The 26,298-nt window shown below is 55.7% G+C and overlaps 1 protein-coding gene across 1 annotated transcript; it reads right to left on the bottom strand.

The window, feature by feature from the left end:
- Positions 1–341: 341 nt before the first annotated feature.
- TRPV2 (transient receptor potential cation channel subfamily V member 2) lies at positions 342–26,141 on the bottom strand. The gene is made up of 15 exons (XM_036412560.2): positions 25,896–26,141; positions 24,080–24,307; positions 22,116–22,246; positions 13,947–14,240; positions 12,905–13,203; positions 9,934–10,107; positions 9,474–9,629; positions 8,866–8,961; positions 8,053–8,123; positions 7,439–7,604; positions 4,232–4,298; positions 3,792–4,129; positions 2,830–2,957; positions 2,067–2,146; positions 342–451 (listed from the first exon to the last, which is right to left on the bottom strand). Exons 2-15 carry the CDS (start codon positions 24,277–24,279, stop codon positions 357–359), a joined length of 2,295 nt encoding a protein of 764 aa, XP_036268453.1. The 5' UTR covers positions 24,280–24,307; positions 25,896–26,141; the 3' UTR covers positions 342–356.
- Between the last annotated feature and the right edge of the window lie 157 nt (positions 26,142–26,298).

Below are 26,298 nucleotides of genomic sequence, written 5' to 3'. Positions count from 1 at the left end.
GGGGCTGGGGCTGGGAGGGAGGACGGATGGCCGCGATTGTGCAGGCCCACCGCCTGGCCACTCCCTGCGCCAGGAGGAGAGCCGCTGGGGCCGGGCTGCAGGGGAGGCGGGAGCCCAGCCACAGACGCGGCTGGTGCTGACAGTCATGCAGACTTCGGCCAACCAAGGGGCCTGGAAACTGCTCAAACCTCTCCAGTGGGGTTAGTCATGAGAAAATATTTATTTGTCTGTTCCCTGGGAGAGTTCCTTGGCTCCTCCTGCCGGCCTCCGGCTGCGTCTGGCCGTCAGGGGCCGTCAGCGGGCCGTCAGGGGCCGTCAGCGGCTGTCAGGGGCCATCAGCGGGCCGTCAGGGGCCGTCAGCGGGCCGTCAGCGGCTGCAGGGGCAGGTAGTCTTCCTCGTGGGCACCGCCCTTCCCGGGGCGGCCGGCCAAGGCAGGGCTCTCCCCGGGGCCTGCGGAGGGAGGGAGGGGGGCAGTGACGTGCCCTTCGGCGTGTGCGGGAGGGGGAGGGTGAAGTCCCCAGCAGCCCCTCCCCGCCTCCCTCCTTCCACAGCGTTTGCGGAGCCCCTGCCTCTGCCGGGCTGGGCCTCTCCCAGAGGCCAGGCCACCAGAGACACCAAAGAGCCGGAGGGAAGTGAGAGCTAGGTGCTCGGAGTCAGAGAGGGGGCCGCACCACAGGGCGAGCAGATTGGACCCCAGAGGAGCAGAAGGAGCACCTTTGGGAGAGGAGACCCGAGGCCAGCAGAGGACAGGGAGCACATGGACGGGACCGGCTGTCATGTGGAGAGAGCGCGGGGTGGGGTGGGGTGGCGGGACAGCAGCTTTGGTGCTTGACCTCCGCTCTGAAAGCGTGGCCTTCAGTAATAGGCCGTGTAGTTTTTTCCTACAAAGAGGAACTGGAGGGGCTAAACCGGGAGAGAAAGACCTGTCGGGAGGCCGGGTACAGGCTCAGCAGCCCCCCAAGCAGCACAGAATCAGCAGGAAGGAGGAGTGGGCCGAGCGGCAAGTGCTGGCTGTGGGGCCTCAAGGTCCCTCAGCACCAGACGGGGGAGGAGGGCGGGAAGCCGGGAGGCCTCTCACTGCTGAGAGTGGGGCGGCGACATGGGCCAGCAGGACCGCCCCTCTGTTCCTGTTCAATGTCCGGGGGAGGCCCAGCAGGCACCGGGGTGTGCGGGTGAGGTACGGGGTGCTTGGGGCAAGATGAGGAGCAAGTTGGCTTTTGAATCTGGCAATGACATGGTGGGGCAGCAGGACTCAGGATCAAGGACAAAGAGGCAGGCAGGAAACCCACGGGGCACCAGGCCTTGGTCAGGGACCTGGAAGCCAGTGGGCTCTGGAGCAGGAGGCAGATAAGTCCCCTACAGGCGTCATAGGAGACCAGGAGCTGCCCTGGGAGGGGCTGGGGTCAGAGGCACAAACAGGTGGAGTCTTCTGAAAGGGACAGGACAGAGGAGAGAGCTCCGGAAGATGAGATGGGAGTTACGGAAGGTTCCAGAGGCTGAGCTGTGGAGAGCTAATTCTCAGAAGAGTCCTCGGGTGGGGGAAGGAGTCACCGTGGTGGGAAGCAGAGGGGCACAGAGGGGCTGTCACACGCTGGGAAGGAGAGGACACAGGCTGGAGAGACGGGACAGGTGCCGAGGAACCGGCTGGAGGGGGGAAGAGGCTCGGTGCTCTCAGCAGGGCGGAGAGGACAGAGCCCGTTGGGGCCAGTGCGCGGTGGGGGGGGCCTCCTAACTGGTTCCCCGGCTGGGCTCCAGGCTCAGCCCTGGCACCTGAATGGGTAGCAGGCTGTGGGAGGAGGAAGGGACGGTGTGAAGAGGCGGGAGGTGAAGGCAGGTGAGGAGGTCGGGTGCAGTCGGGGTGCAGGCTGGGAAAGCACTAACGGCCGGAGGCTTTCCGGGGGGGCGGGGGGCCTCCACTTTCAGGGGACACTTATTCAAATGAGTGTAGCTCAGCAGAGCCCACAGCAGTGCTCCTGCCCCAGACTTTGCATAGGTAAGTGGCCAAGCACACACACATACGAACACGCACATGCGAACAGACATATGTGACCACACGGCTGCTCACCAGTGTCGCCGGGCCCTGCAGGCTCCTCACGCACAGTGGGCAGCGTCTGCTCCCAGGCAGCCCAGTTCACCTCCTCCGACCTGCGGGCAGGGCGGCGCTGAGCTGGAGCCAACGGGGGGCCCTGGCCCTGGGGGTGGGCTGAGCAGACGTTCGGGGGACCGCGGACTGCCAGGAGGACACCGGCCACCACAGCCCCCTGAGCCAGGTGCCCGCGGGAGGAACAGGCACCTGTCCCCCAGGCCGTCCCCAGGGTTTAGGGCAGCTGTGCCCGTGTCCCCGCCGGGCATCGGGGCTACACGACCAGCCTGAGACTCGCCCTCTCCTTGCTTAACTCTCATCTCACGAAAGCGTGTTTCTGTCTGCGTCTGTCACCACGGCCTCGCTCAGCACCGGGTCTCCCCCGGGCAGGGACAGGTTGTTCTCTGTGAAAGGCTGGGCCCCTGGTCATGTGCGGAGTTGGGAGGGGAGGTCAGACCAGCCACGGCGAGGCTGGCGTGCTATAACCGGAGGGTCCCTCTGGCTTCGTGGCCTCTTAACTGTACCCAATTCCAGGCCAGAGGAGTAGGTCAGGCACCTTCAGCTTAAGCCGCAGGGACAGGCAGAGCGACCGGCAGCGGCAGCCCCTGACCTCGCCTTCCCGGGGCAGGGCAGTCCCTGTCACTCCTGAGTCCTGCCTCTCCCAACCGCCGGCTGCTGGCAGCTGTGCCGGCTTTCAGAGGGGTAAGGCCGGCCTCCGCCAGCCCCCTCCCCGGCCCTCACTCACCTGAAGCACCACCGCTCATCCGGGCTACCGTCGGGCCTGGTGCCAACCCTGAGCTTCACCCCTGTTGGCCGCTTCTTCCTCCTGCACCACCAGTAGCCGTGCTCCATCTCCAGGACCGAGATGGCTTTCTGGGGACAGAGGACACTCAGACAGGCCCCAGGAACACGCGCCACGCACTCACAGTAAGCACAGGCCTAAGTCTCCGAGCGTGCAGGCTGGACCCAGCTCCCGTGTTGGATTTCCCGCGGGCCTCAGTTTCCTCACTTACAGACCCGGTGGCTTAGGGGAAGTGTGCTTGTAGAGTGCCCAGCCATCACTGGCTATCGCATCAGTACAGGTCCCAGAATTTCACACCAACGGTACTAACCCACTCGTGTGCCTGCCCACTGACACACAGATTCGGTGGGGACAGAACTCTGCAGGCAAGGACACGGCGTCTCAGAGAAGACAAGGCTCACCCAAGGTAACACAGTCCAGCCTCCTGGGCGAGGCTCTCCCTCCACAACTGCCCAGACCACACCCAGCCCTCCCAGGTCAGGGAGCGGCTTTGGCTTCCTCCACTGCAGGTGGTGCCTTGTCCGCGCCAGCTGCAGGGACTCTGCCGCACAGCCCGCTGCCTCACCCACCACCACCACCCACTCAGTATGTGCTGAGCGCAGGGCGGGAGCTACACGAGGCAGACTTTGTCTTGTTCTCTGCGTTCAGAACCTAAAACGGTGCCTAGCCCCAGAGTAGGCACTCAAGAGATACTGAATAATTTTGATGATAATAACTAACACATTGAGCACCTGCTGTGTGTCAGGCACTGATCTAAAGGCTTCAGATATGAGCTTATCCAAGCCTCACGGCAGCCCTTCGAAGAAAGGAACGGATGATGGACCCCAACAAAGGCAAAACCCAAGCCCCGGGCCCGGGTCTGCTCCAGGGCCAGCTTGGGAAGGGGGCGGGGAGCCCCCAGGCACCTGCAGCTTCCAGGTGCTCCAGCTGTCGGTGGTGACGCTGCTGACGGTCTCGTTCATGAGGGCGATGAGCATGTTGAGCAGCAGGATGTAGGTGAGCAGCACGTAGGCCAGCAGCAGCAGCAGCACGGCCCCGCGGAAGCGCAGCCGCTCCTGGAAGGCCAGCTCGCCCATGCCGATGGTGAACTTGAAGAGCTCCAAGGCGGTCTCCATGATGCTGCGGTAGGGCACCTCGCCGCCCTCCGCGTCCTCCTGTCCTGCCCCAGACAGCGCTGCCTCCGTGGCATTCGAACTTGCGGGGACCCTGGAGTCCCGGACCTCCTGGCTCAGGCTCACCAAGGCTGCAGGAGGGCAGAATGGGTGTCAGCCTGGGGAGGCCAGCGGCAGACTTGGGGGTTTACATGGCAGCGAGGGATGGGCAGGGGCCGGAGGGCAACCTTTACCTACAGAGAAGCCGAACAGGAAGACTAAGTACACCAGGAGGAAGCGGAGCAGGTCCCGCAGAATGACCTGGAACACACGGACCAGGAGCTGGGGCAGGTGGCTGTGCCACCAGACATGACCCCAGACCCCTGCATTGACCCTAAGCATGAGTTCCCATGTCCATGCCACGTGTGTGTGTGTGTGTGTGTGTGTGTGTGTGTGTGTACACAGGCCCTGTGGAGCTACAGTGAGCAAATGGGTCTTTTAAAAATCTACATCAGATCATATAATTTTCCTGCTTAAAACCCTCGTGAAAAAAAATTAAACATAGAGTTACCATATGATTCAGCAATTCCACATCTGGGTATGTACCCAAAAGAATTGGAAACAGGAACTCAAATAGATATTTGTACACACCAATGTGCAAGCAACGTTATTCCCAATACCAAAGGTGGACACAACTCAGGTGCCCATTGATGAATGAAGGGATAAACAAAACATGGCATGTCCATCCAATGGGACACTGTTCAATCTTAAAAGGAAGGAAACTCTGCCCTGGCCTGCATGTCTCCATGCTTAGAGTGTGGCTCCATGCACCAAAGGGTCACGGGTTCAATTCCTGGTCAAAGGCATGTACCTGGGTTGCAGGTTTGATCCCTGAGGCATCTGCAGGAGACAACCATCAATGTGTCTGTTTCACATTGATGTTTCTCTCTCTCCAGCCTCTCTTCCTCCCTTCCACTCCCTCTAAAAATCAATGGAAAAAGAATATCTTTGGATGAGGATTAACAAAAACAAAAACAAAAAAACAAAAAGGAAGGAAATTCTGACACGTTACAACATGATCAGCCTTGAGAATACTATGCCCAGTGAAATAAGCCAGTGACAAAAGGACAGATACTGTGTGATTCCATTCCTCTGTGATACTCATAGAGACAGAAAGTAAGAATATGGCTGCCATGGGCTGGTGGGGGGGTGGGGGGTGGGGGGCCAGTGCAGAGTTTCAGTGTGGGAAAATGAAAGTTCTAGAGATGATGGGGGTGATGGTTGCACAACAATGTGAATGTGCTTAATGCCACAGACCTGCACACTTAAAAAGGTTAAGCCTAGCCGGCTTAGCTCAGTGGATAGAGCGTTGGCCTATGGACTGAAGGGTCTCGGGTTGGATTCCAGTCAAGGGCACGTACCTCAGTGGGGTGCATATGGGAGGCAACCAATTGATGTGTCTCTCACATTGATGTTTCTCTTTGTGTCTCTTCTCCTCCCTTCCTCTCTCTCTAAAAATCAATGGAAAAATACCCTCGGGTAAGGATTAATAATTTTTTTTAAATGTAAAAATTGTAAATTTTATGTATATTTTACCACAATTAAAACATTTTTAAATCCTCCTGGGCCTCCTAACCCCTTCCCATGAGCAACAACTCCCCTCAACTTCATCTCCTTCGCTCGCCCAGCCTCCTCTCAAGCACTTCACTCTTGTTCTGACACCTGGCCTTTCCTTGCTGTTCTCTTTGTCTCGAATCTTCTTGCTTGAGTCTATGCTGAGTCATTCTTTCAGGTCTCAGTCGCCACCTCCTCAGAGGGGCCTTGCAGACTAAAGCCCTTCCTCTGGTGCCCTTCACAGGAGCCAGCAGTCAGCAATCTTCTCATCTGTTTTTGCAGGGCCTTCATTTCCCCCAAGAGAATGTCAGCTTCAAAAGAGCGTGGACTGCCAAAACCGGTTTGGCTCAGTGGATAGAGCATCGGTCTGCGGACTGAAAGGTCCCAGGTTCGATTCCGGCCAAGGGCATGTACTTTGGTTGTGGGCACATCCCCGGTTGGGGGTGTGCAGAAGGCAGCTGATCGATGTTTCTCTCTCATCGATGTTTCTAACTCTCTATCCCTCTACCTTCCTCTCTGTAAAAGATCAATAAAATATATTTTTTTTAAAAAAGAGCGTGGCCGAAACCGGTTTGGCTCAGTGATAGAGCGTCGGTCTGTGGACTGAAAGGTCCCAGGTTCGATTCCGGTCAAGGGCATGTGCCTTGGTTGCGGGCACATCCCCGGTGGGGGGTGTGCAGGAGGCAGCTGGTCGATGTTTCTCTTTCATCGATGTTTCTGGCTCTCTATATCTCTCCCTTCCTCTCTGTAAAATATCAATAAAATATATTAAAAAAAAAAAAAAAAAAAAAAAAGAGCGTGGACTGCCCCAGCTGGTTTGGCTCAGTGGATGGAGCAACAGCCTGCGGACTAAAGGGTTCCAGGTTCGATTCCAGTCAAGGGCACGTGCCTGGGTTGCAGGCTTGATCCCCATTAAGGGACATGCAGGAGGCAGCCAATCAATGATTCTCATCATTGATGTTTCTATCTCTTTCCCTTTCCCTTCCTCTCTGAAATCAATAAAGATATATATTTTTTTAAAAGAGCATGGACTTGTCTATTTTGTTAGTGAACAGAATAGTATATTCTTTTTAAAAAAATATATTTTATTGATTTTTTACAGAGAGGAAGGGATAGAGATAAAAAGCCAGAAACGTCGATGAGAGAAACATCGACCAGCTGCCTCCTGCACACGCCCCACTGGGGACGGGCCCGCAACCAATGTACATGCCCTTGACCGGAATCGAACCCGGGACCTTTCAGTCCGCAGACCGACGCTCTACCACTGAGCCAAACCAGTTCCGGCTATTCTTTTTTTTTTTAAATATATTTTACTGATTTTTTACAGAGAGGAAGGGAGAGGGATAGAGAGTTAGAAACATCAATGAGAGAGAAACATCAATCAGCTGCCTTCTGCACGCCCCCCACCAGGGATGTGCCCGCAACCAAGGCACATGCCCTTGACCGGAATCAATTCTTAAACTTAAAACAGGGTCTGGCCCATAGTCTGGGCTTCCTAAGTGTTTGTGGCATAAGTAAATGCAGACGCATCCATATGCCCAGCTGGCCAGGCATATAATGAGCGTGTGTGCACAGTCTCCGCTCCGTCGGTGTGCAAGGATGCACGTGCTCCCAGGTGGCCGCTGGCAAACACACGGGTGCAGGCATTTGCTTGCGTAGGCAGAGCGCAGACCCCCGAGAGCAGTTGTGCACAGCCACACCCGTGCTGACATTCAGCGAGTGCGGGTGTGGGATGCACACACCCATGTTCTCCTCTGCCCGATGAGCTGTGGGAGAAGCCGAGGCTGCCGAGGCCGAAGGAGTCCCGCTGGAGGCGGTGTCCGGCGCCCGCTCCGCCTGCCTCTCACCTTCTGGATCATGACGCTGTAGATGCCTGTGTACTGGAAGCCGCGTGTGTAGTAGAGCAGGTTCAGCCAGCCCAGCACCAGCGAGGACACGAGCAGAGGCAGGTACCACTCCACAGCCAGGAAGTGCAGCGCCTGGGACAGCACGGTGAGCAGGGCCTGCAGCAGGCTGATGGGGAAGGGACGGGCACAGGCTCAGCTTGCAGGCCACTGACAAGACCCCCTGAGGCTCCACTGGCCAATGCCTCTGGTGGGTGAGTGCTCCTCTGTCTGGGGCTAGACCATCATCCTGACCTCCACCCCGGGGGCCTCAGTTCCCTCCCCGGGAACATGAGGTAACAGCAACCACCTGACTCACAGAGCATTTGTGAGGATTCAGTGAGACCAGACACAGAAAGCGCTCAGGCTCCATCAGGGCACAGTGAGGGGCAGTAAATGCTCTACACGGATGGGAGCAAAGGGAACCCCAAGCTGGACAGTTGGACTCGTGAGTCTGGCCTCTGATTCCAACCCCTTGGGACCCCCCGGCCCTGGATCCTCCCCTCCATAGCCTGCTGGGTGCCCTCTGCCACACCGCCCCTCGGGGCCTGAGGAGAAGGAGGAGTGAGGCCACATACAAGAGCAGTTCAAAGTAGCTGTCCAGGAACGAGATCCAGATGAACAGACGGCGCCTCCAGAAGTACCACAGCTGCGGAAGGGGGGACAGCGTGTGAACCTTGCTCTCGGGCCACACACAGCCCTGCCACCCCCTGGGCCGGGCAGGGCTCCCACCTGCCCCTGCCTCCTCGCCACGTGGGCCTGCTGTGACTTTTCAGAGGAGCTCATGAATTTTGCTGATAGCTTAGAAAGGTTAGGACCCTGCAGCCACCCACAGACACCGAGGCGAGGCCAGGGCCCCCGGCTTCGTGTGGGTCAGAAACAAGAGCTCCTGCACTGCTTATGGTAGGGGGTGCTCCCTGCCCTCCCTGCCCTGCCTCCCGGCCTGGAGTGGTGCCCAGGTTCTGCCCACTCTGAGAGAGTCCCGGTGCCATGCCCAGCCTGCGAGCTTGCAGCGCTTTCAAATGCAGAAGCCTTGCTGGGGGAGCCGGACTGAGCCCCACCTTCCTGTGCTCCCTGGGGAGGAATGCCCCGCTCGGGAACTTAGCAGAGCTGGCACTGGCAAGGAGTCATAGGAGCCGTCTCCCACGCCACGGGCAGTCTAGAATAGCGGGCCACCGTGGTCCACGAGGTCCGAAAGGCTGGTGACCGCTGCTCCAGAAAGCTTAGTAGGAGGGTGGCAGCCCCAGCAGGGAGGCCTTCCCCTGCCCGGGGCAGTCAGGGTGGGGCTGGGTCTGTTCCCGGACACGAAGGTACGTGGTTACCTGGCGCTAAGGCTCCTCGCGGCCGGGCAGGCTGGGAGCCAGGCGGAGTGGGGAGGGGAGGAGCCTCACCTGGCCCGCCAGGAGGTAGCCGCCCCCAAGCAGGATCAGGATGTGGCCCAGGAGCTGCAGGGAGTTTCCCACGGTCCCTTTCATGGGGAGGAAGGCCTGTGAGGAGACACTCAGTTAGGCCCTGGGGGCCCTCCCAACGGCCCAGCCGCCGAGCGCCAGAGCTGAGGCCCATTCTGAGCCTGAGCTGTGCAGAGGCCCCCGGAGCGCAGAGGGAGCCGGGGCTGCGGGCAGGCCCGCTGGACTCTAGTCCACCGGGCGGAGCCGTTGTGAGGGGCATGGGAAGCCGGGCTGCCGGCTCCGACCCCATCTCCACTCTCACTGTGTGAGCCTGGGCGGTACCTGCCCTCTGTCCCGCCCCCTCCACTGTAAGCGGGACACGGTTCACTTCCGATGGTTGTGAAACTGATTAAAATCTCATGCGGTGAGTGCGCCTCCTGTGGAGCTGGCAGCCCACTGGCCCTGGAGAGCCTGAGGCCACTCAGCAGGCAGAGCCTGGCACAGCATTTGCAGGATGCGGGCGGGGGAGGGGGAGGGCGCTCTTTGTCCAGCTCTTCCCGGGCTGCTCCAGGAGCCCCCCCCCACCGGGGAATGCCCCTCCCCAGCCTTGCCTCTTCCAGGACAGGCTCGCAGTAGACCACGGCGGTGAAGATGAGCATGTAGATCAAGAAGCACAGGAAGTTGAAGAAGAACCTGGGCGTGAGCAGGTCCCATTTCGCCTGCAGCAGTCTGTTCAGCGGCTCCAAAACCACCATTTGGTGTCGGTGCTGGTGGGAATGTGGCGCCAGGGGCCATTCAGCAGGAGTACACGGGGGCCCACTCGTGGCCTCAGTGCAAGGCCTGGGGAACGAAGAGGAGGATGGGGGCCCCGAGTGACCCCTCCCACCTGCCTCCACCCCACCCTCCTGACTAGGGAGTGGCCTCGGCCTCTCCTATCCAGAGCAGTGGGACAGGCGAGTGGGATGAGTGTGGGGTCAGGACGCGCAGCCACCCCACAGGTGCGGAACAGGGCAGCGGGGCCAGCAGGCAGCCGGCGGGGGCCCTGCGGGCGCTCTCTGCAGGGCGGCTCACCGGGCTCCTGCAGTGGAAGGCGATGATCTCCAGCACTGAGTTCTCCTCCCAGCTGTCCACAGAGGCCAGGTCATACAGGGACACCCGGACCGGCCCGTAACACCACTCGGTGAACTTCCGGGAAAGGCACTGGTAGGGTCCCGAGAACTCCCGCTGCAGGATGTGTCTGAAAATCTGCAGGGCGGGTCACGTGAGCTGGCCCTCTGGACCACCTCCCAGCATCACGGGACTCTGGGAAGCACTCTGTCTGCAGAACTGCGGCTGGCATGCACACGCCCTGTCCACATGGGTCCTGGTATGTATAAACACTCAGAAAGGGTCCCTAACCAGAACTGGGCTGGTGTGCTCAGTAGAGCATCAATCCATGCACAGAAGGGTCTCAGGTTCCATTCCTGGTCAAAGGCATGTACCTGGGTTACAGGTTTGATGCCTCCCCCTCCCTGATCAGTGTGTGTGTGGGAGGCAACCAATCAGTATGTCTCTCACACATTGATGTTTCTCTCTCTCCTTCTCTCTCTCTCTTTCTCTCCCCACACCCTCCATTCTACTCTTGCTAAAAACCAATGGGGGGGAAATCCTCACTCCTCTGGGAGGATAAAAGAAGAGAGAGAAATAATTTGGTTTCACAAATGAGAAGCGGGGAAAGAAAGGGGCAGTGGGGAGCCCCTCACAGCCCTGCCTCCAGGCACAGAGGCCAGTTTCCACACCGGAGCCTAGAGGTAGATGTACCCGTGTTTGCTTCTCTCTCGGCCGTTAGGAGTGCCTGTGTTCTAAGCTCTCTCGAGGTTTGTAAGCTACGGGGGTCAGCCATGAAGCCAGCCCTGACAACAATGAGGACTGGTAAGCATTTTGGAAAACAAGTAGAGCTGGATCATGTTTACTCTTTATACCAAAATGACTTCACAGTTGTAGGCACATTCCTAGCTAGTTTGGCTCGGTGGATAGAGCATCGACCTGCGGACTGAAGGGTCCGGGTTAGAGTCCAATCAAGGACACTTAAAAAAAAAAAAGGTTGTAGCCGAAACTGGTTTGGCTCAGTGGATAGAGCCTGCGAACTGAAAGGTCCTGGGTTCGATTCCAGTCAAGGGCATGTATTGTACTTTGGTTGCAGGCACATCCCCAGTAGAAGGTATGCAGGAGGCAACTGGTCGATGTTTCTAACTCTCTTCCTCTCTGTAATAAATCAATGAAATATATAATAAATAAATAAAAGTTGTAGGCATTGAAAGTGAAACTGCAGCCCTAGCCAGTTTGGCTCAATGGATATAGTGTTGGACTGAGGACTGAAGGATTCCAGGTTCAATTCCAGTCAAGTGCACATGAATAAGTTGTGGGCTTGATTCTCAGTATGAGACGTGCAGGAGGCAGCCAATCAATGATTCTCTCTCACCATTGATGATTCCATCTCTCTCTGTTCTTCTCTGAAATAAATGAAAAATATTTTTTTTTAAAAGAAAGTAAGCCAAAAGCAGTTTGGCTCAGTGGTAGAGCGTCGGTCCCGGGTTTGATTCCTTGGTTGCGGGCACATCCCTGGTGGGGGGTGTGCAGGAGGCAGCTGGTCAATGTTTCTCTCTCATCGACATTTCTGGCTCTCTATCTCTCTCCCTTCCTCTCTGTAAAAAATCAATAAAATATATATTTTTTTAAAAAGTGAAACTGAGAAAGTCTGGGAGAAAATAAGGATGTGGAATACACACACACAAGGTTACAGATAACATGATCTTGCTGGAGGATTAAGAAATAGCAAAACTCTTAAGGAAAGGATAATTATAACCTGTAAAGTTAGAAATGTGGCAATTCTGAGTGGCAAAACACCATAAAAAATTTTTAATGTTGAGCTGGGAAAATTTTGCAACTGTGAGAGCAGATAAAATGCTAATTGTTCAGCCAAAACCGGTTTGGCTCAGTGGATAGAGCATCAGTCTGCGGACTAAAAGGTCCCAGGTTCAATTCCGGTCAAGGGCATGTGCCTTGGTTGTGGGCACATCCCCAGTTGGGGGTGTGCAAGAGGCAGCTGGTAGATGTTTCTCTCTCATCGACATTTCTGGCTCTCTATCCCTCTCCCTTCCTCTCTGTAAAAAAAAAAATAAAAAATGCTAATTGTTCAGTATAAAGGACACTTACCAACAAAGGTGAAGAAAACACAAGAGCCAGTCTAATGGCAGAATAGGCAAGGACATGAATATATTGTCTCCTAATCAAGAAACCCAAATGACTTTGTTGTTGTTGTTGTAAATCCTCACCTGAGGATAGTTTTTCATTTATTTTTAGAGAGAATGGAAGGAAGGGGGAGAGACACCGAGAAACATCAATGTAAGAGACATACATTGGGTGGCACATGTGTCAAACACAAGGCCCGCGGGCCAAATCCGTCCCGCCAGGCCTTGCGATGTGGCCCGCACCGCGCTGTCATCACTGCACTCCGCTGCGTTTCCATCACAATGACAGTTTATGACTGTTCAGTAAACCATTCGGCCCGCGATTTAGGCTGGATTTTAGATTTTGGCCCCTTTTCTGATTGAGTTCGACACCCCTAGGGTGGAGGATGGAGCCTGTAACGGACGTACATCTTCTTCTTCTTCTTTTTTTTTTTTTTTTTTGGTACATCTTCTTGACCAGAATCGAACCCAGTACCCTTCAGGCCACGGGCTGACGCTCTTATCACTGAGCCAAACCAGCTAGGGCCCAAATGACGTTTTTAAAAAAATGCCTGTGATTTATTGAAGCCAATGTCACCCCAATAAATTCAATAAAAACTAAAATGGGGAGAATCCCTGTGCTTTATAATGTAATATATTAGTTCAGTAGTTAGATACAGTCTCTCAATAAACACACGTGTCAGAGGTGCGTGCTGAAATGTTCTTGTGAATAGGGGTGCTCAGTTGAAAAGTGGGGAGACCACTGCTTTCCACCACCCTCCTGAGGCTCTGTCTGCTTCCTGGGCAGGTGGGGGGCGGGGGCTGCTGCTCACCTCTATTTTGCCCTCCTGGGCAGCCAGCTTCAGGGGTGTCAGGCCCTGCAGGTTGGGGATGTCCTCGAGCTGCAGGGAGGGGCAGAGGCCGGCCGCAGCCTGCAGCAGCCTGTCGTACATGTGGGTCACCAGCGCGCTGTTCTCGGGCGAGTTGTCTGCGATCATCACCAGCGCGTGCAGGACCGTGTTGCCCAGCGAGTCGGCAAACCGCAGGCTGGCGGGCTGGTGCTGGTTCTCCAGGAGGTAGGCCACCACGTCCCACTGGTTGGTGCACGCCGCCAGCGAGAGGGGCAGCTCCCCTGGGGGCGGGGGGGGGGGGGGCAGAGCCGTCAGGCACCGGGGGGAAGGATGGAGCACTGCCCCAGGCCAGGCCCCGCTGGGGGCAGCTGCGCCTTCTGAGAACACTGGTGATGGCAGCCTGTCGGTTCCGACACAGGGAGAGGGGACCAACCGCTACCACCCGAGGACCAGGACGGGCCAGCCAGCAGGGTCCCCGTCCTGCTGCCTCTCCCTCTCCGTCAGCAGCCCCAGGCCCACTGCGGCCTGACGTAGGTGCCCTCAGCCAGGCCCTGTCTGGTTGACTCCAGCCACATGCCAGTTCTAGCAGCCATGCCCAGCCCTGGCCCAGCTGGGGGACGTGGCCGGCCTCTTCGGCCAGACTAGGATAAACATCTCTAAAGACAAACTGCTTGCCGAAACCGGTTTGGCTCAGTGGATAGAGCAAAGGGCTGTGGACTGAAAGGTCCCAGTTTCGATTCTGGTCAAGGGCATGTATCTTGGTTGTGGGCACATCCCCAGTAGGGAGTGTGCAGGAGGCAGCTGATGGTGTTTCTCTCTCATTGATGTTTCTAGCTCTCTATCCCTCTCTCTTCCTCTCTGTAAAAAAATCAGTAAAATATATATTTTTTTAAAAAGACAAACTGCTCTGCAGGCAGCCTGGTGGTTGGAAGCCCGGCCTCAGGTTGGCCAGAGTAGGTTTGAAGGGCCAGCTCTACCACCTCTAACCACGTGCCACCCCACTCCGCCCGTCAAGACTCCTCACCGAAATAAAAACAGGCGCCGTGGCTTTTCTTCTGGAAGAAGCGGCCGCAGGCCCGGGCATGCACGTCGGCCCCGTTCTCCACCAGGAGCCGCACGCACTGCAGGCTCCGCTTCTCGATGGCGATGTGCAGGGCGCTGTGGCCTCGGTAGTACTCATCTGTGCACTGGGCATTGACCAGGGGCCTGGGGTTGCCCGAGTCCCGGTCGATCTGCAGCAGCGGCAGGATGCAGGCGTTGGCTCCGTCCTGGAGGTTCAGCACAGCCTTCATCAGGCACGTCTTCCCGGTGGAGCCCTCTGTGGGAGGGGGGAGGGCACGGGGCACGAGGGCGCTCAGACCTGGAGCAGCAGGGCCCGGTGCCAAAACGCCCTTGGGAGGATGGATGCCACCCGGGACTGATGGGAGCACAGCCCCGGTGCAGGGCATTATGGCTCCAGGGACCACGGTTTCTGCCCTAGAAACTGTTTCAGACATAATGTGTCACGTGTACAACGTTGTCTGTGCAGTAGCATTGGCCCAGCGTTTGTTACGTGGCTTCCCCGCCTAATGGCTCTGTCTCCTCACTCAGGTCACTTGGCCTCTCCCAAGCTCAAGTGTGAAGCGGGAATGCTCCCGGGTTGTGGTGAGGATCAAATGGAATTCTATGCAGAATGCTTAGCACACAGAGGGCCTGGGCCACTGTGTGGAGGCCGAAAACTACAAACAACCTAAACGAGCACCAGGAAGAAATGAGTTAGTGAGGTTACGGTACAGCCATGAAATGGAAGACGCTGCAGTGGTAAAGTGGCTAAGTCAGAGGTGTATATACTGAATGGCAAGTGTTATGAGATGTAGTAAGCAGGGGGAAGCACATTACAAACAAACGTATATACACGACCTCATATAATATGTAAATAGATACCTAATATTTTTAAAAAATGTTTTTATTGATTTTTTCTTTTCTTTTCTTTTTTTTTTTTTAGAGAGAGGGGGGAGGGAAAGAGAGAGGAAAAGAGAGAGAAAGAGAAAGAGAGAGAGAGAGAAACATTGATTGGCTGCCTCCTGCAACCCCCAACTGGGGATCAAGCCCACAACCCTGGCATGTGCCCTGTCTGGGAATCGAACCTGTGAACTCTCAGTGCATGGGACAACTTCAACCAGCTGAGCCCCATCGGCCAGGGCCACGTAACATATTTAAATAGTTTGAAAAGATGTTTCCCAAACCATCCACAGGAATCCAGGACAACAGACATTTTACCCCCAGCTTTATATTGACATTTCATTTCTATTTTAATCTTCTAGAAAGAACAAGTTATCTTTCTAATTAGCCTTAAATAATAAAGATATTTTAGATTTGGGGTAAAGAATGCTCTGAGATGGATGAAGTATATCATATGTGTAATATCTATATATATAAAAGCTAATATGCAAATTGTCCCCAAAGGAGTTCGACCGGGAGACCAATCGCTTGCTATGATGTATGCTGACCACAGGGGGCAGCACAAAACAAAGGAAGGCCCCAGCCAACAGCTGGCAGCCGGGAAAGGGAGGCCCCAGCTCGCAGCTGGAAGGCCCTGATCGGCCTTGATCACTGACCAGGCCTAGGGATCCTACCTGTGCACAAATGTCACGCCCCAGGCCTCTGGTCCTAAATAATAAAATGCTAATTGCAAATCAACCAAACAGCAGAACTGGTCACTATGATGCACACTGATCACCAGGGGACAGATGTTCAACACAGGAGCTGCCCCCTGGTGGTCAGTGAGCCCCCACAGCACGAGCACTACTCAGCCAGAAGCCAGGCTCACGGCGGGCCAGTGCAGTGGTGGTGGCATGAGCCTCTCTCACCTGCACTGCAGGCAGGTGGTAAGGAGTGAGGACTCCCAGACAGCACTCCCCGAGGGCTCCTGGGCTGCGAGAGGGTACCGGCAGGGCCGAGGGACCCCTCATCCCCCCAGTGCACAAATCTCATGCACCAGGCCTCTAGTATCTCAATAATGCTGTTATTTAAAAAGATCAAAGACTTGCCAAAACTGGTTTGGCTCAGTGGATAGAGCATCAGCCTGCGAACTGAAAGGTCCCGGGTTCGATTCCAGTTAAGGGCATGTACATTGGTTGTGGGCACATCACTGGTGTGGGGTGTGCAGGATGATTCTCTCTCATCGACGTTTCTAGCTCTCTATCCCTCTCCCTTCCTCTCTGTAAAAAATCAATAAAATATTTTTTAGAAAATAAAAAATAGCCAGGACCGGTTTGGCTCAATGGATAGAGCGTCGGCTTGGGGACTGAAGGGTCCCGGGTTCGATTCCGGTCAAGGGCATGTACCTTGGTTGCGGGCATATCCCCGGTAGGGGGTGTGCAAGAGGCAGCTGATCGATGACTCTCTCTCATCGATGTTTCTAACTCTCTATCTCTCTCCCTTCCTCTCTGTATAAAATCAATAAAATATATTTTAAAAAATAAAAATAAAATAAAAAATAAAAAATAAAAAAGATCAAAGACTCGAGGAGAAACCAAGATGGCAGCATAGGTAAACACCTAACTCACAACAATTTCAAAAAAATACAACTAAAATACAAAATGGACATTATCCAGAACTACAGGAAAGTTGACTGACTGGAAATTCTACAACAAGAAGGAAAGAGAAAACCAGAAGGAAAATCAGAGGAGCTATAAAAGCCTAAAGTACGGAGACATGGTACGTGTGGGGAGAGGATGGAGCCGGAGAGGAGGGAAGGCTGAGTGCCTGGCTGGCGTTCCCTAGCGGGAAGGAGATAAAAGCTCCGGACTGCTGAACCCCAGATCCAACAGCACTGAACACCAGTTCTGGGCGAGACCCTGGGGACCCAGGCTCAAACAGAGGGAGCTGGGCTGTAAAGTGGAAGCTCAGGGTAGTGATGAAAGGCAGTCCTGGAGGCGTGCACATTGCGGGAAGAGACTGTGCCACTGGATTGCCCTAGAGGGAAGGAGACATAAGCTCCAAACTGCTCTGAACACCACTTTCAACCCCACTTCCAACTGCACTGAACCCCAGTTCTGGGCTCATTGGGGGAGAACCTAGACTGTTTGTTAGCGGGCAAAATTCGAGGGCACCTTTCTCTTAGAGGTGCTTGCAGTGAGTACCGAAGGACACAGGAACACTGAGGAGAATCCAAGATGGATGTCCAGGTAAACACCTAGCCACAGCCACACACAACAATTTCAATAAAATGCAACTAAAATATAAAATGGACATTACCCAGAACTACAGGAAAGTCGACTGACTGGAAATTCTACAACGAGAAGCAAGGAGAAAATCAGAAGGAAGCAGGGAGGAGCTGTAAAAGCCTAAGGCAGTGTTTTTCAACCTTTTTTGGGCAAAGGCACACTTGTTTCATGAAAAAAATCACGAGGCACACCACCATTAGAAAATGTTAAAAAATTTAACTCTGTGCCTATATTGACTATATATAAAGTAATTCTCTTGAATAGGAATCAAATAAACACAAAGAAAGTATTTTATAATTACTTTATTATGAAATATTAAGTAAACAAAATAGTGAAAAATTATAAAATTCTTGTCTTGTCTGCACCTACGGCACACCAGGCAACATCTCTGTGCCGCGGAACAGCGGTTGAAAACGCTGGCCTAAGGTACAGAGACACGCAGCGCGGAGAGGACGGAGCCGGAGAGGAGGGAGGCTGAGTGCCTGGCTGGTGTTCCCTAGCTGGAAGGAGATAAAAGCTCTGACTGTGCTGGGCCCCAGTTCCGACTGCTCTGAACCCCAGTTCTAGGCCAGACCCCAGGGACCCAGGCTCATCCATAGGGAGCTGGGCTGTAAGGCGGAACCTCGGGGAAGCGGCAAAAGGTGGTCCCGGAGGCGCGCACATTGCGCACAGAGAAGGGACGGTTGGCTGTGCCGCGGAATTGCCCTGGTGGGAAGGAGACAGGGGCTCCAGTCTGCTCTGAAAGGCACCTCCAACTCCATTTCCAACTGAACTGAACCTCAATACTGGGCTCATTGGGGGAAAGCCTAGACTGTTTGGTAGCAGGCGAAAATTGAGGGCACCTTTCTCTCAGAGGCGCTTGCAACGAGAGCTGAAGGACCCAGATAGGGCAGGGCTGACGGAAGCCAAGGCTGTAGGCTCCACCCTGAAACCCCGCCCCATTTGTAGCTGCGAAATGCGACAACGAAATAGATCACAAACGAAAGAAATGGAGGACAAAAAGCATCTGGATATAGAGTTCAAATCTACGCTTATAAGGTTTTTCAAGAATTTCCTAGAAAAGATGGATAAGGCCTATGAGGATATGAAAAGAGATCAACTAGAATTAATAAGGGATCAACAAGAAATGATAAGGGATCAACAAGAAATAAAGAATACATTGTCTGAAATAAAAAAATATTATACAGAGTCCTAAAAACAGAATGGAAGATCGCAAGAATCAAGTCAAAGATTTGGAACATAAAGAGCCAGAAGACACTCCTCCACAGAAGCAAGAAGGAAAGAGAATCCAGAAAATTGAAGATAATGTAAGAAACCTCTGGGACAACTTCAAGCGAACCAACATCAGAATTATGGGGGTCCCAGAAGATGAGAGAGAGCAAGATATCGAAAACATACTGAAAGAAATAGTGACAGAAAACTTCCCCCACCTGGTGAAAGAATTAGACTTAAAATCCAGGAAGCACACAGAGCCCCAAACGAAAGGAATCCAAAGAGGACCACACCAAGAAAAATCATGATTAAAATTCCAAGAGCAAAAGACAAAGAGAGAGTATTAAAAGCAGCAAGAGCAAAGCAGGTAGTTACCTATAAAGGAGCACCTATATGTTTGTCAGCTGATTTCTCAACAGAAACCATGCAGGCCAGAAGGGAATGGCAAGAAATATTCAACATGATGAATAGTAAGAACCTACAGCCAAAAATAATCTACCCAGCAAAGCTATCACTCAGAATCGAAGGTCAGATAAAGAACTTCACTAATAAAAAAAAGCTAAAGGAGTTCATCAACACCAAACCAGAATTATATGAATTGCTGAAGGGGGTTCTTTCAGAAGAGAAAGTAAATAAAGATAAAAATTATGAACAACAAATACGTAACTATCAACAAGTGAATCTAAAACCCAAGGAAATTAAAAAAAAAATCTGATGAACAATATTAACTGGTGAATATAACAGAATCAGAGGTATGGAAGGGGAGTGAACTGAAGATTCTTGGGGAAAAGGGGAGAGGAGGATGTGGGAAGAGACTGAACATAAACTATGCACCTATGGATGAGGACAACAGGGAGTGGGGATAGGGCAGAGGGTGGGGTGGGAACCTGGTGGAGGAGAGCAATGGTGGGGGGGGGGGGGAGGAACATTTGTAATAATATGAACAATAAAAATTTATTTAAAAAATAGAAATAAAGAATACATTGTTGGGAGAAACCAAGATGGTGGCATAGGTAACTGCCTAACTGCAGCCTCACACAACAATTTCAAAAAATACAACTAAAATATAAAGTGGAGCCGGGACCCGTTTGGCTCAATGGCTAGAGCGTCGGCTTGGGGACTGAAGGGTCCCGGGTTTGATTCCCGTCAAGGGCATGTGCCTTGGTTGCGGGCATGTCCTCAGTGGGGGGTGTGCAGGAGGCAGCTGATCAATGACTCTCTCTCATCGATGTTTCTAACTCTCTATCTCTCTCCCTTCCTCTCTGTATAGAATCAATAAAATATATTTTTTTAAAAATAAAATAAAATATAAAGTGGACATTATCCAGAACTACAGGAAAGTTGACTGACTGGAAATTCTACAACGAGAAGGAAAGAGAAAACCAGAAGGAAAATCAGAGGAGCTGTAAAAGCCTAAGGTACGGAGACAATGTGTGCGCGTGCGGAGAGGACGGAGCCAGAGAGGAGGGAGGCCGAGTGCCTGGCTGGTGTTCCCTAGCGGGAAGGAGATAAAAGCTCTGGACTGTGCTGACCCCAGTTCTGGGCGAGACCCTCGGGCCCCAGGCTCATACAGAGGGAATCTGGGCTATAAGGTGGAAGCTCAGGGGAGCAGCAAAAGGCAGAGTCCCAGAGTCGCGCACATTGTGGGCAGAGGACAGACTGTTGATTGAGCCGCTGGATTGCCCTAGTGGGAAGGAGACATAAGCTCCAGACTGCTCTTAACCCCACTTCCAACTGTGAGATCATGTAATCCAACTGCACTGGACCCCAGTTGCGGGCTTGTTGGGAGAGAGACTAGACTGTCTGGTAGCAGGCGAAACTCTAGGGCACCTTTCTCTCAGAGGTGCTTGCAGCGAGTACCAAAGGACACTGAGGAACACTGAGACTCAGGAACCTCATAGGGCGTGGCTGACAGAAGCCAAGGCTGTAGGCTCCACCCTGAAGCTCCGCCCCATCCAAGCTGAGCACAGAGGCTCTTGCAGTTTTCCAAGTCTAGTCAAATAAGGCTGTCTCCTGGCATAGATACAGCTGATCCTCCCACCCTACCAACTCAGGGAAGAAGCGAAAATGCCGAGACAAGCAAACAGATCACAAACTAAAGAAATGGAGCACAAAAAGCGACTGGATATGGAGTTCAAAACCACACTTATAAGGTTTTTCAAGAATCTCCTAGAAAAGGCCGATAAAATAAACGAGACCTATGAAGATATGAAAAGGGATCAACTAGAAATAATAAAGGATCAACTAGAAATAAAGAATACATTGTCTGAAATAAAAAATATTATACAGAGTCCTAAAAACAGAATGGAAGATCGCAAGAATCAAGTCAAAGATTTGGAACACAAAGAGCCAGAGGACACTCCTCCACAGAAGCAAGAAGACAAGAATATCCAGAAAGTTGAAGATAGAAAAGAAACCTCTGGGACAACTTCAAGCAAACCAACATCAGAATTATGGGCATCCCAGAAGATGACAGAGAGCAAGATACCGAAAACATACTGGATGAAATAGTGACAGAAAACTTCCCCCACCTGGTGAAAGAAATAGACTTACAAGTCCAGGAAGCACACAGAACCCCAAACGAAAGGAATCCAAAGAGGACCACACCAAGACACATCATAATTAAAATTCTAAGAGCAAAAGACAAAGAGAATATTAAAAGCAGCAAGAGAAAAGCAGGTAGTTATCTATAAAGGAGCATCCATAGGATTGTCAGCTGATTTCTCAACAGAAACCATGCAGGCCAGATGGGAATGGCAAGAAATATTCAAGGTGATGAATAGCAAGAACCTGCAGCCAAAAATACTCTACCCAGCAAAGCTATCACTCAGAATCAAAGGCCAGATAGAGAGCTTCACTAATTAAAAAAAAAAGCTAAAGGAGTTCATCACCGCCAAACCAGAATTATATGAATTGCTGAAGGGGGTTCTCTTTGAAGAGGAAGAAAATAAAGATAAAAATTATGAACAACAAATACATAACTATCAACAAATGAATCTAAAAACCAAGGGAATTAAAAAAAATCTGATGAACAATATTAACTGGTGAATATAATAGAATCAAAGGTATGGAAGGGGAGTGAACTGACGATTCTTGGAGAAAAGGGGAGTGGGTGGGTGCGTGAAGAGACTGAACATAAACTGTGCACCTATTGATGAGGACAATGGGGTGGGGGGAGGGCAGAGGGTGAGGTGGGAACCTGGTAGAGGGGAGCAATGGAGGGGGGGAAAATGAGGAACATCTGTAATAATATGAACAATAAAGATTTATTTTTAAAAATCAAAGAAAGAAGAAAAGAAAGGTGGGCAGGCAGGAAGAAAAAGGAAAGAAAAGGAAAGAGAGGGGGAAGAGGAAGGTAAGGGAAAGGGCGAGTGGAGGGGAGAGGAGGGGAAGGGAAGGAAAGAAGGGGAGGGAAGGGGAGGGAAAGGGAGAGAGGGTTAAGAGGGAGGGAAAGGGGGAGGGGGACGAGAAGGGAAAGGAGAAAAAGGAAGCATTGAGGATGCCTTGGTGTGCCAGTGGGATGGTGGGAAGTGGTTGGCACAGCCATGACCGGGAGGTAGGGGGAATTCTTGTCTCTGTCAGCAGGGCCCCTGCAGCCATTCCAGCAGGAGGGTCTGCTGCTAAGAACAATCCCCCTTAAAAAAAAAAAAAAAAAAAAAAGGAAAAGAAAACCCCCACCCCTTGTCTTCTCCTGACCATGGTCGAGACCCACAGCCAGCACGGCCCCGCACAGCCGGGACACGGGCTCCGCGAAGGGCGGGCCTAGGGCCTACCTGTGTACTCGGAGTCTGTGAGGTACTTGCTGGTGGCGCGCAGGTACTCCGGCAGCCCCGCCAGGTCCTGGGGGTTCCCCCGGGCAACGGCGCTGAAGAGCCGGTCCCGGTCAAAGCGGTTTGGGTCCTGGCTGCAGGGATGAGATCTGTGACTGATGCTGGGAGGAGCCACGCCCCCAGGGAGCCCATCCCAGGAGCCCAGTGAGCACTGCATGCCGGGAGCCCAGGGAGCCTCCCCCAGAGCAACCGGGGGACCCCAGAGCTCAGAGCCCAGGAGCGGGGGTGGGGTGCCTGGAGAGGGGGGAACAGGACCCATGTCCGTGGCTCCAGGCATCACAGCTGCTCCCCACACAGGTCCTTGTCGTTTGCAAGGTGCCTGAGGATCTGTCCACAGGCTCACTGTCCCACAGGGTGGGTCTCAGCACAGGGCCTTCCCTGGCCCCTGAGCTAGTCAGGCCAGGCCCTCAGGGGCTGTGTGCCTCGCTGGCCTTGACAAAGGGGTCAAGGGAAGCCCCTCATCCTCAGAAACCACGTTTGGACAAGCAATGCAGCATCTGCTTTCACTTCAGCCTGGGGGTCAGGAACCCGCTTTCTCTTTTAGACAAAAAAGGCAATAAAGTGACTTCCCCAGGCACACGATGCAGAGCCCAGGGCTCCCACGGGGCCTGTCTAACCACCGCCCACCGGACTCCCAGCCCGAGTCCTAGGCGGGCACAGCGCTTTCTCACCGGGCCCAGCACATGCTCGCTGAGTCTGACTGAGAAGCCACACTTCCGGGAAAGGGCCCGGAGGGGCCTCCTAGCTCTTCAGAATCTCGCGGAGTCTGGTGACAGGAAAGGGAAGGAGTGCCCCTCCTGGGCTTGGCACTATTCAGAGACAAGCTTATCCTCGGGGCCCTGGCCATGACCAGCAGACAGGGAGGGACAGACAAAGGGGCCTATAACGTTGGGGACCCTCAGGTCCTAGCTTCACAGCTCCCATAGATGGTGGTGACCGCTGAGTGAGGGGATTGTTGGGATCAGTTGTGTCTGAAGTCATGTCCACATGACTGAGGGCCGGACCGCCTCCTCCACCCCCGGAAGCTGCACCTCCGCCTCGCTGGCCAGACGCACATCATCTGCCCGCAGACCACGTGGCCACAACGTGCCAAAGGCTCTGCCGCTGCCATGGCCCTGCGGGAGCCCAGACAGGGGAAGTGCCTGTTTGGACAGAGTTCTCCCTTTCTTAGGGTGACATCACAGTCACAGGGTGGGAAGCCCCTCAGGGACACAGACTGAGATACCAAAGGGCGTCAAGGGGCCCATTCTGCCTGTCCGCTGGCTACCCAGCTCCCAGCAGCCTCTGAGCAGCCTCTCCGTCTCCGTCTGCATCTGGCTGGGGGCCTCGGGCACAGCGGCAGGGGCTCTGGGCTGGGAGGCCACGGCCGGCGGCCCAGGCCTGAGGAGGAAGGAAGGGCCTTCCCTAGAGTCCCACCTGGCCCGCGGAGAGTCTCCTGGTCAGAACTTGTATGTCAGACCCACACATGTCAGACCCAGACTCCTCTCCCCTGAGCCGGGCTGGAAGAGTCACTCCTGGCAGGAGGGGTCTCACACAGTCTGAACTGACACAGATCCCGGGAAACGCTACATGAAGGTGCTCCCAGCAGAAGCCTGCCGTCCACCAGCCCAGAATCCACACCCGTGGCTGACCGGCTCAGCTTGGACGGGAGTGTGGATCCTGCTACCGTCTGTCATAGGGGGGGGCCGAGGCAGGCATAAACGGGGGGATGCAAGTGCCAGCTGGGCACTTGGAGCTGGAAGAGTATGTTCCTTTGAAGAAGAGCGTGACCTCAGAAGGCAGAAGGGCAAGAGCAGAGAAGGTTCTGGAAGGGGCAATCCCCAGAGCAGAGCAGAGGTCAGCCTGTCGGGGCCAGTGCTCTGCTGGAAGTGAGGGGCCCCGGGCTGCACCCCCGTTTGCTGCCTTACCTGGCACCTGCTCCCTTCCGGTAGTTGAGGTTCACTTTGATCTGAGGGGAGAAGTTCCGGTCCTCGCCCACATAGGGTGACTCCATGGGGGGCAGCACATCCCCGAGGCCCCGCTTTCCTCCGTCCACATCAGCTCCATCTTCCGGGCCCCCGTCAGAGGTCTCCAGCCTGAACGCCGGGCGCCCGGAGCCCGAGGCCATGCTGGCGGCGGCGGCCCCGCGGCGAGCCCTGTGGGGAGAGATCAGAGCCCGCCCGCCTGCGCCGGCCCCGCCTCCGCCCCAGGGGCAGCGCCCGGGTTGGAGCCCGGCACACCCGCCGCCGTGGGGGCGGCCCAGGGGGATGGCGGAGGGGCTGCGAGGAAGGAAGGAGGCCACCGGCGAGGAGGAGGGCGTTCAGGGTGAGGATGGGTCCTCAGAGGGGGAACAGGACCCACAGGTCTGCCTCTTAGACGCGTCCCACGGAAGGGGCCGTGGTGGGCCCTGGCTTTCCCTCCAGGACTGCCTGACGCTGAGGCCACAGCCCCGCCGGCGGGAGCAGCGGGGCACCCAGCACCAGCCTTTCCGCCCCGCAGCCCCCGCAGCCCCCGCAGCCCCCGCAGCCCGCCCCGGCAGGTCCTCACCGCCCGCCGGCGGCGGCAGGGGCGCAACTCTCACCGCCGAGGGCGCTGGGGGCGGAGGGGGGTGGAGGGGGCGCTGGCGGCGCTGGGAGGGGGGAGGGGACGCTGGGCGGTGGAGGGGGCGCTGGGGGCGCTGGGGGGTGGAGGGGGCGGTGGGGGGTGGAAGGGACGCTGGGGGGTGGAAGGGACGCTGGGGGGTGGAAGGGACGCTGGGGGTGGAGGGGGCGCTGGGGGGTGGAAGGGACGCTGGGGGGTGGAGGGGGGTAGAGGGGGCGCTGGTGGGGGTGGAAGGGATGGAGAGGGGTGGAAGGGACGCTGGGGGGTGGAGGGGGCGCTGGAGGGGGTGGAAGGGGTGGAGAGGGGTGGAAGGGACGCTGGGGGGTGGAAGGGTGCTGGGGAGTGGAGGGGGTGCTGGGGGGCTGGGAGGGTGGAGGGGGGCCGTTAGAAGCCCTGCATCCGCCGCTGTCAGCTGCAGCCCAAAAGGGGAAGTGACTGCCCCAAGGTCGCTAGCTGTGGCTACACCACCGCCCCAGACGCTCCTCCGACCCCCCTGAAGGCCTCGAGCGCCCCTCTCTGCGCCCCAGGCTCTCGGGCCTCCAGAGGGGGGACCCCCTGGCTGCCCAGCGCCCAAGGCCGGCAGCCCCGCCCGCGCTGGGCCCAAGCTCTGCGGCCAGCGCTGCGCCCCCGTCCCATCCCCCCGCCGCGGGGCCGGCACCCCGGGGAGGGGCACAGAGGAGGCGGTTAGAGACGGGGGGCGCGGCAGGGACCGGGGGCTGGGAGCAGAGCGCAGAGGGAAGAGGAGGGGACCTGAGAGGGGGCGAAGGGCCTCTCCCTCCAGCTCCCGCCCCAACAGAAACGGGGTGGGGGGGTGCGGGGGCCAGACTGGATGCCTCCGCAGGCAGCGCTGACGCACCATCTTCCTGCCCACCCTCCCAGGAGCACCCCATCCAGCCTGGCCTGCTCCCCATCGCCTGTGTCCCCACCTCCCAGCCTCCGCAGCAACAGTTGGGGTCCAGCCCCGCCCCCTCCCGAGCCCCCCGGAGCCCCCGGCCCCGCAGGGAGGGCAGGGGTCTCGCCCCCGGACGGAGGGAGCGGGCTCCGCGGAGCCCCACTCGGGCCTGGAGAGGCGAGAAGCCCACTCGGGGACCCCATCCCAGCACCCACTGTCAGGCTTGGGGACCCCGGATCGCCCCCACTTACCCCGCAGGCTGAGCGGAGGCTGCGGAGCGCGGGCGGCGGAGGAAGTGGAGCCGGAGGCGGACAGCCGGCGGGCGGCACTCCCAGCTCGGGCTGCAGCCGGCGGGGGGCTCCGGGGGCCCTCACCCTCAGCCCGCGCGCCCGCCGCACCGTGGGAGCGGGGTGCACTCCCCTGGCAGGGCCGGGGGGCATCGGGGACTCACCCGCTGGACACTGGCCACACCCCGAGAGGACACGCCCTGCTCCCGCCCCCACCGCTGCCTGGGCCTGCGGGCGGCGGGGAGCGAGCAGGGGCAGCCATGGGGGGGGGGGGGCGGCATTGGTCTACTTCAGTGGCACCTCCCCTGCCCTCCCCTCCCCTCCCCTCCCCTCCCCTCCCCTTCTTCACCACCGGCCTCCTGACAGC

Source organism: Pipistrellus kuhlii, unplaced genomic scaffold (genome assembly GCF_014108245.1).
Source record: "Pipistrellus kuhlii isolate mPipKuh1 unplaced genomic scaffold, mPipKuh1.p scaffold_m20_p_45, whole genome shotgun sequence".
NCBI lineage: Eukaryota > Metazoa > Chordata > Mammalia > Chiroptera > Vespertilionidae > Pipistrellus > Pipistrellus kuhlii.
This window is presented reverse-complemented; position numbering and strand designations above follow the sequence as displayed.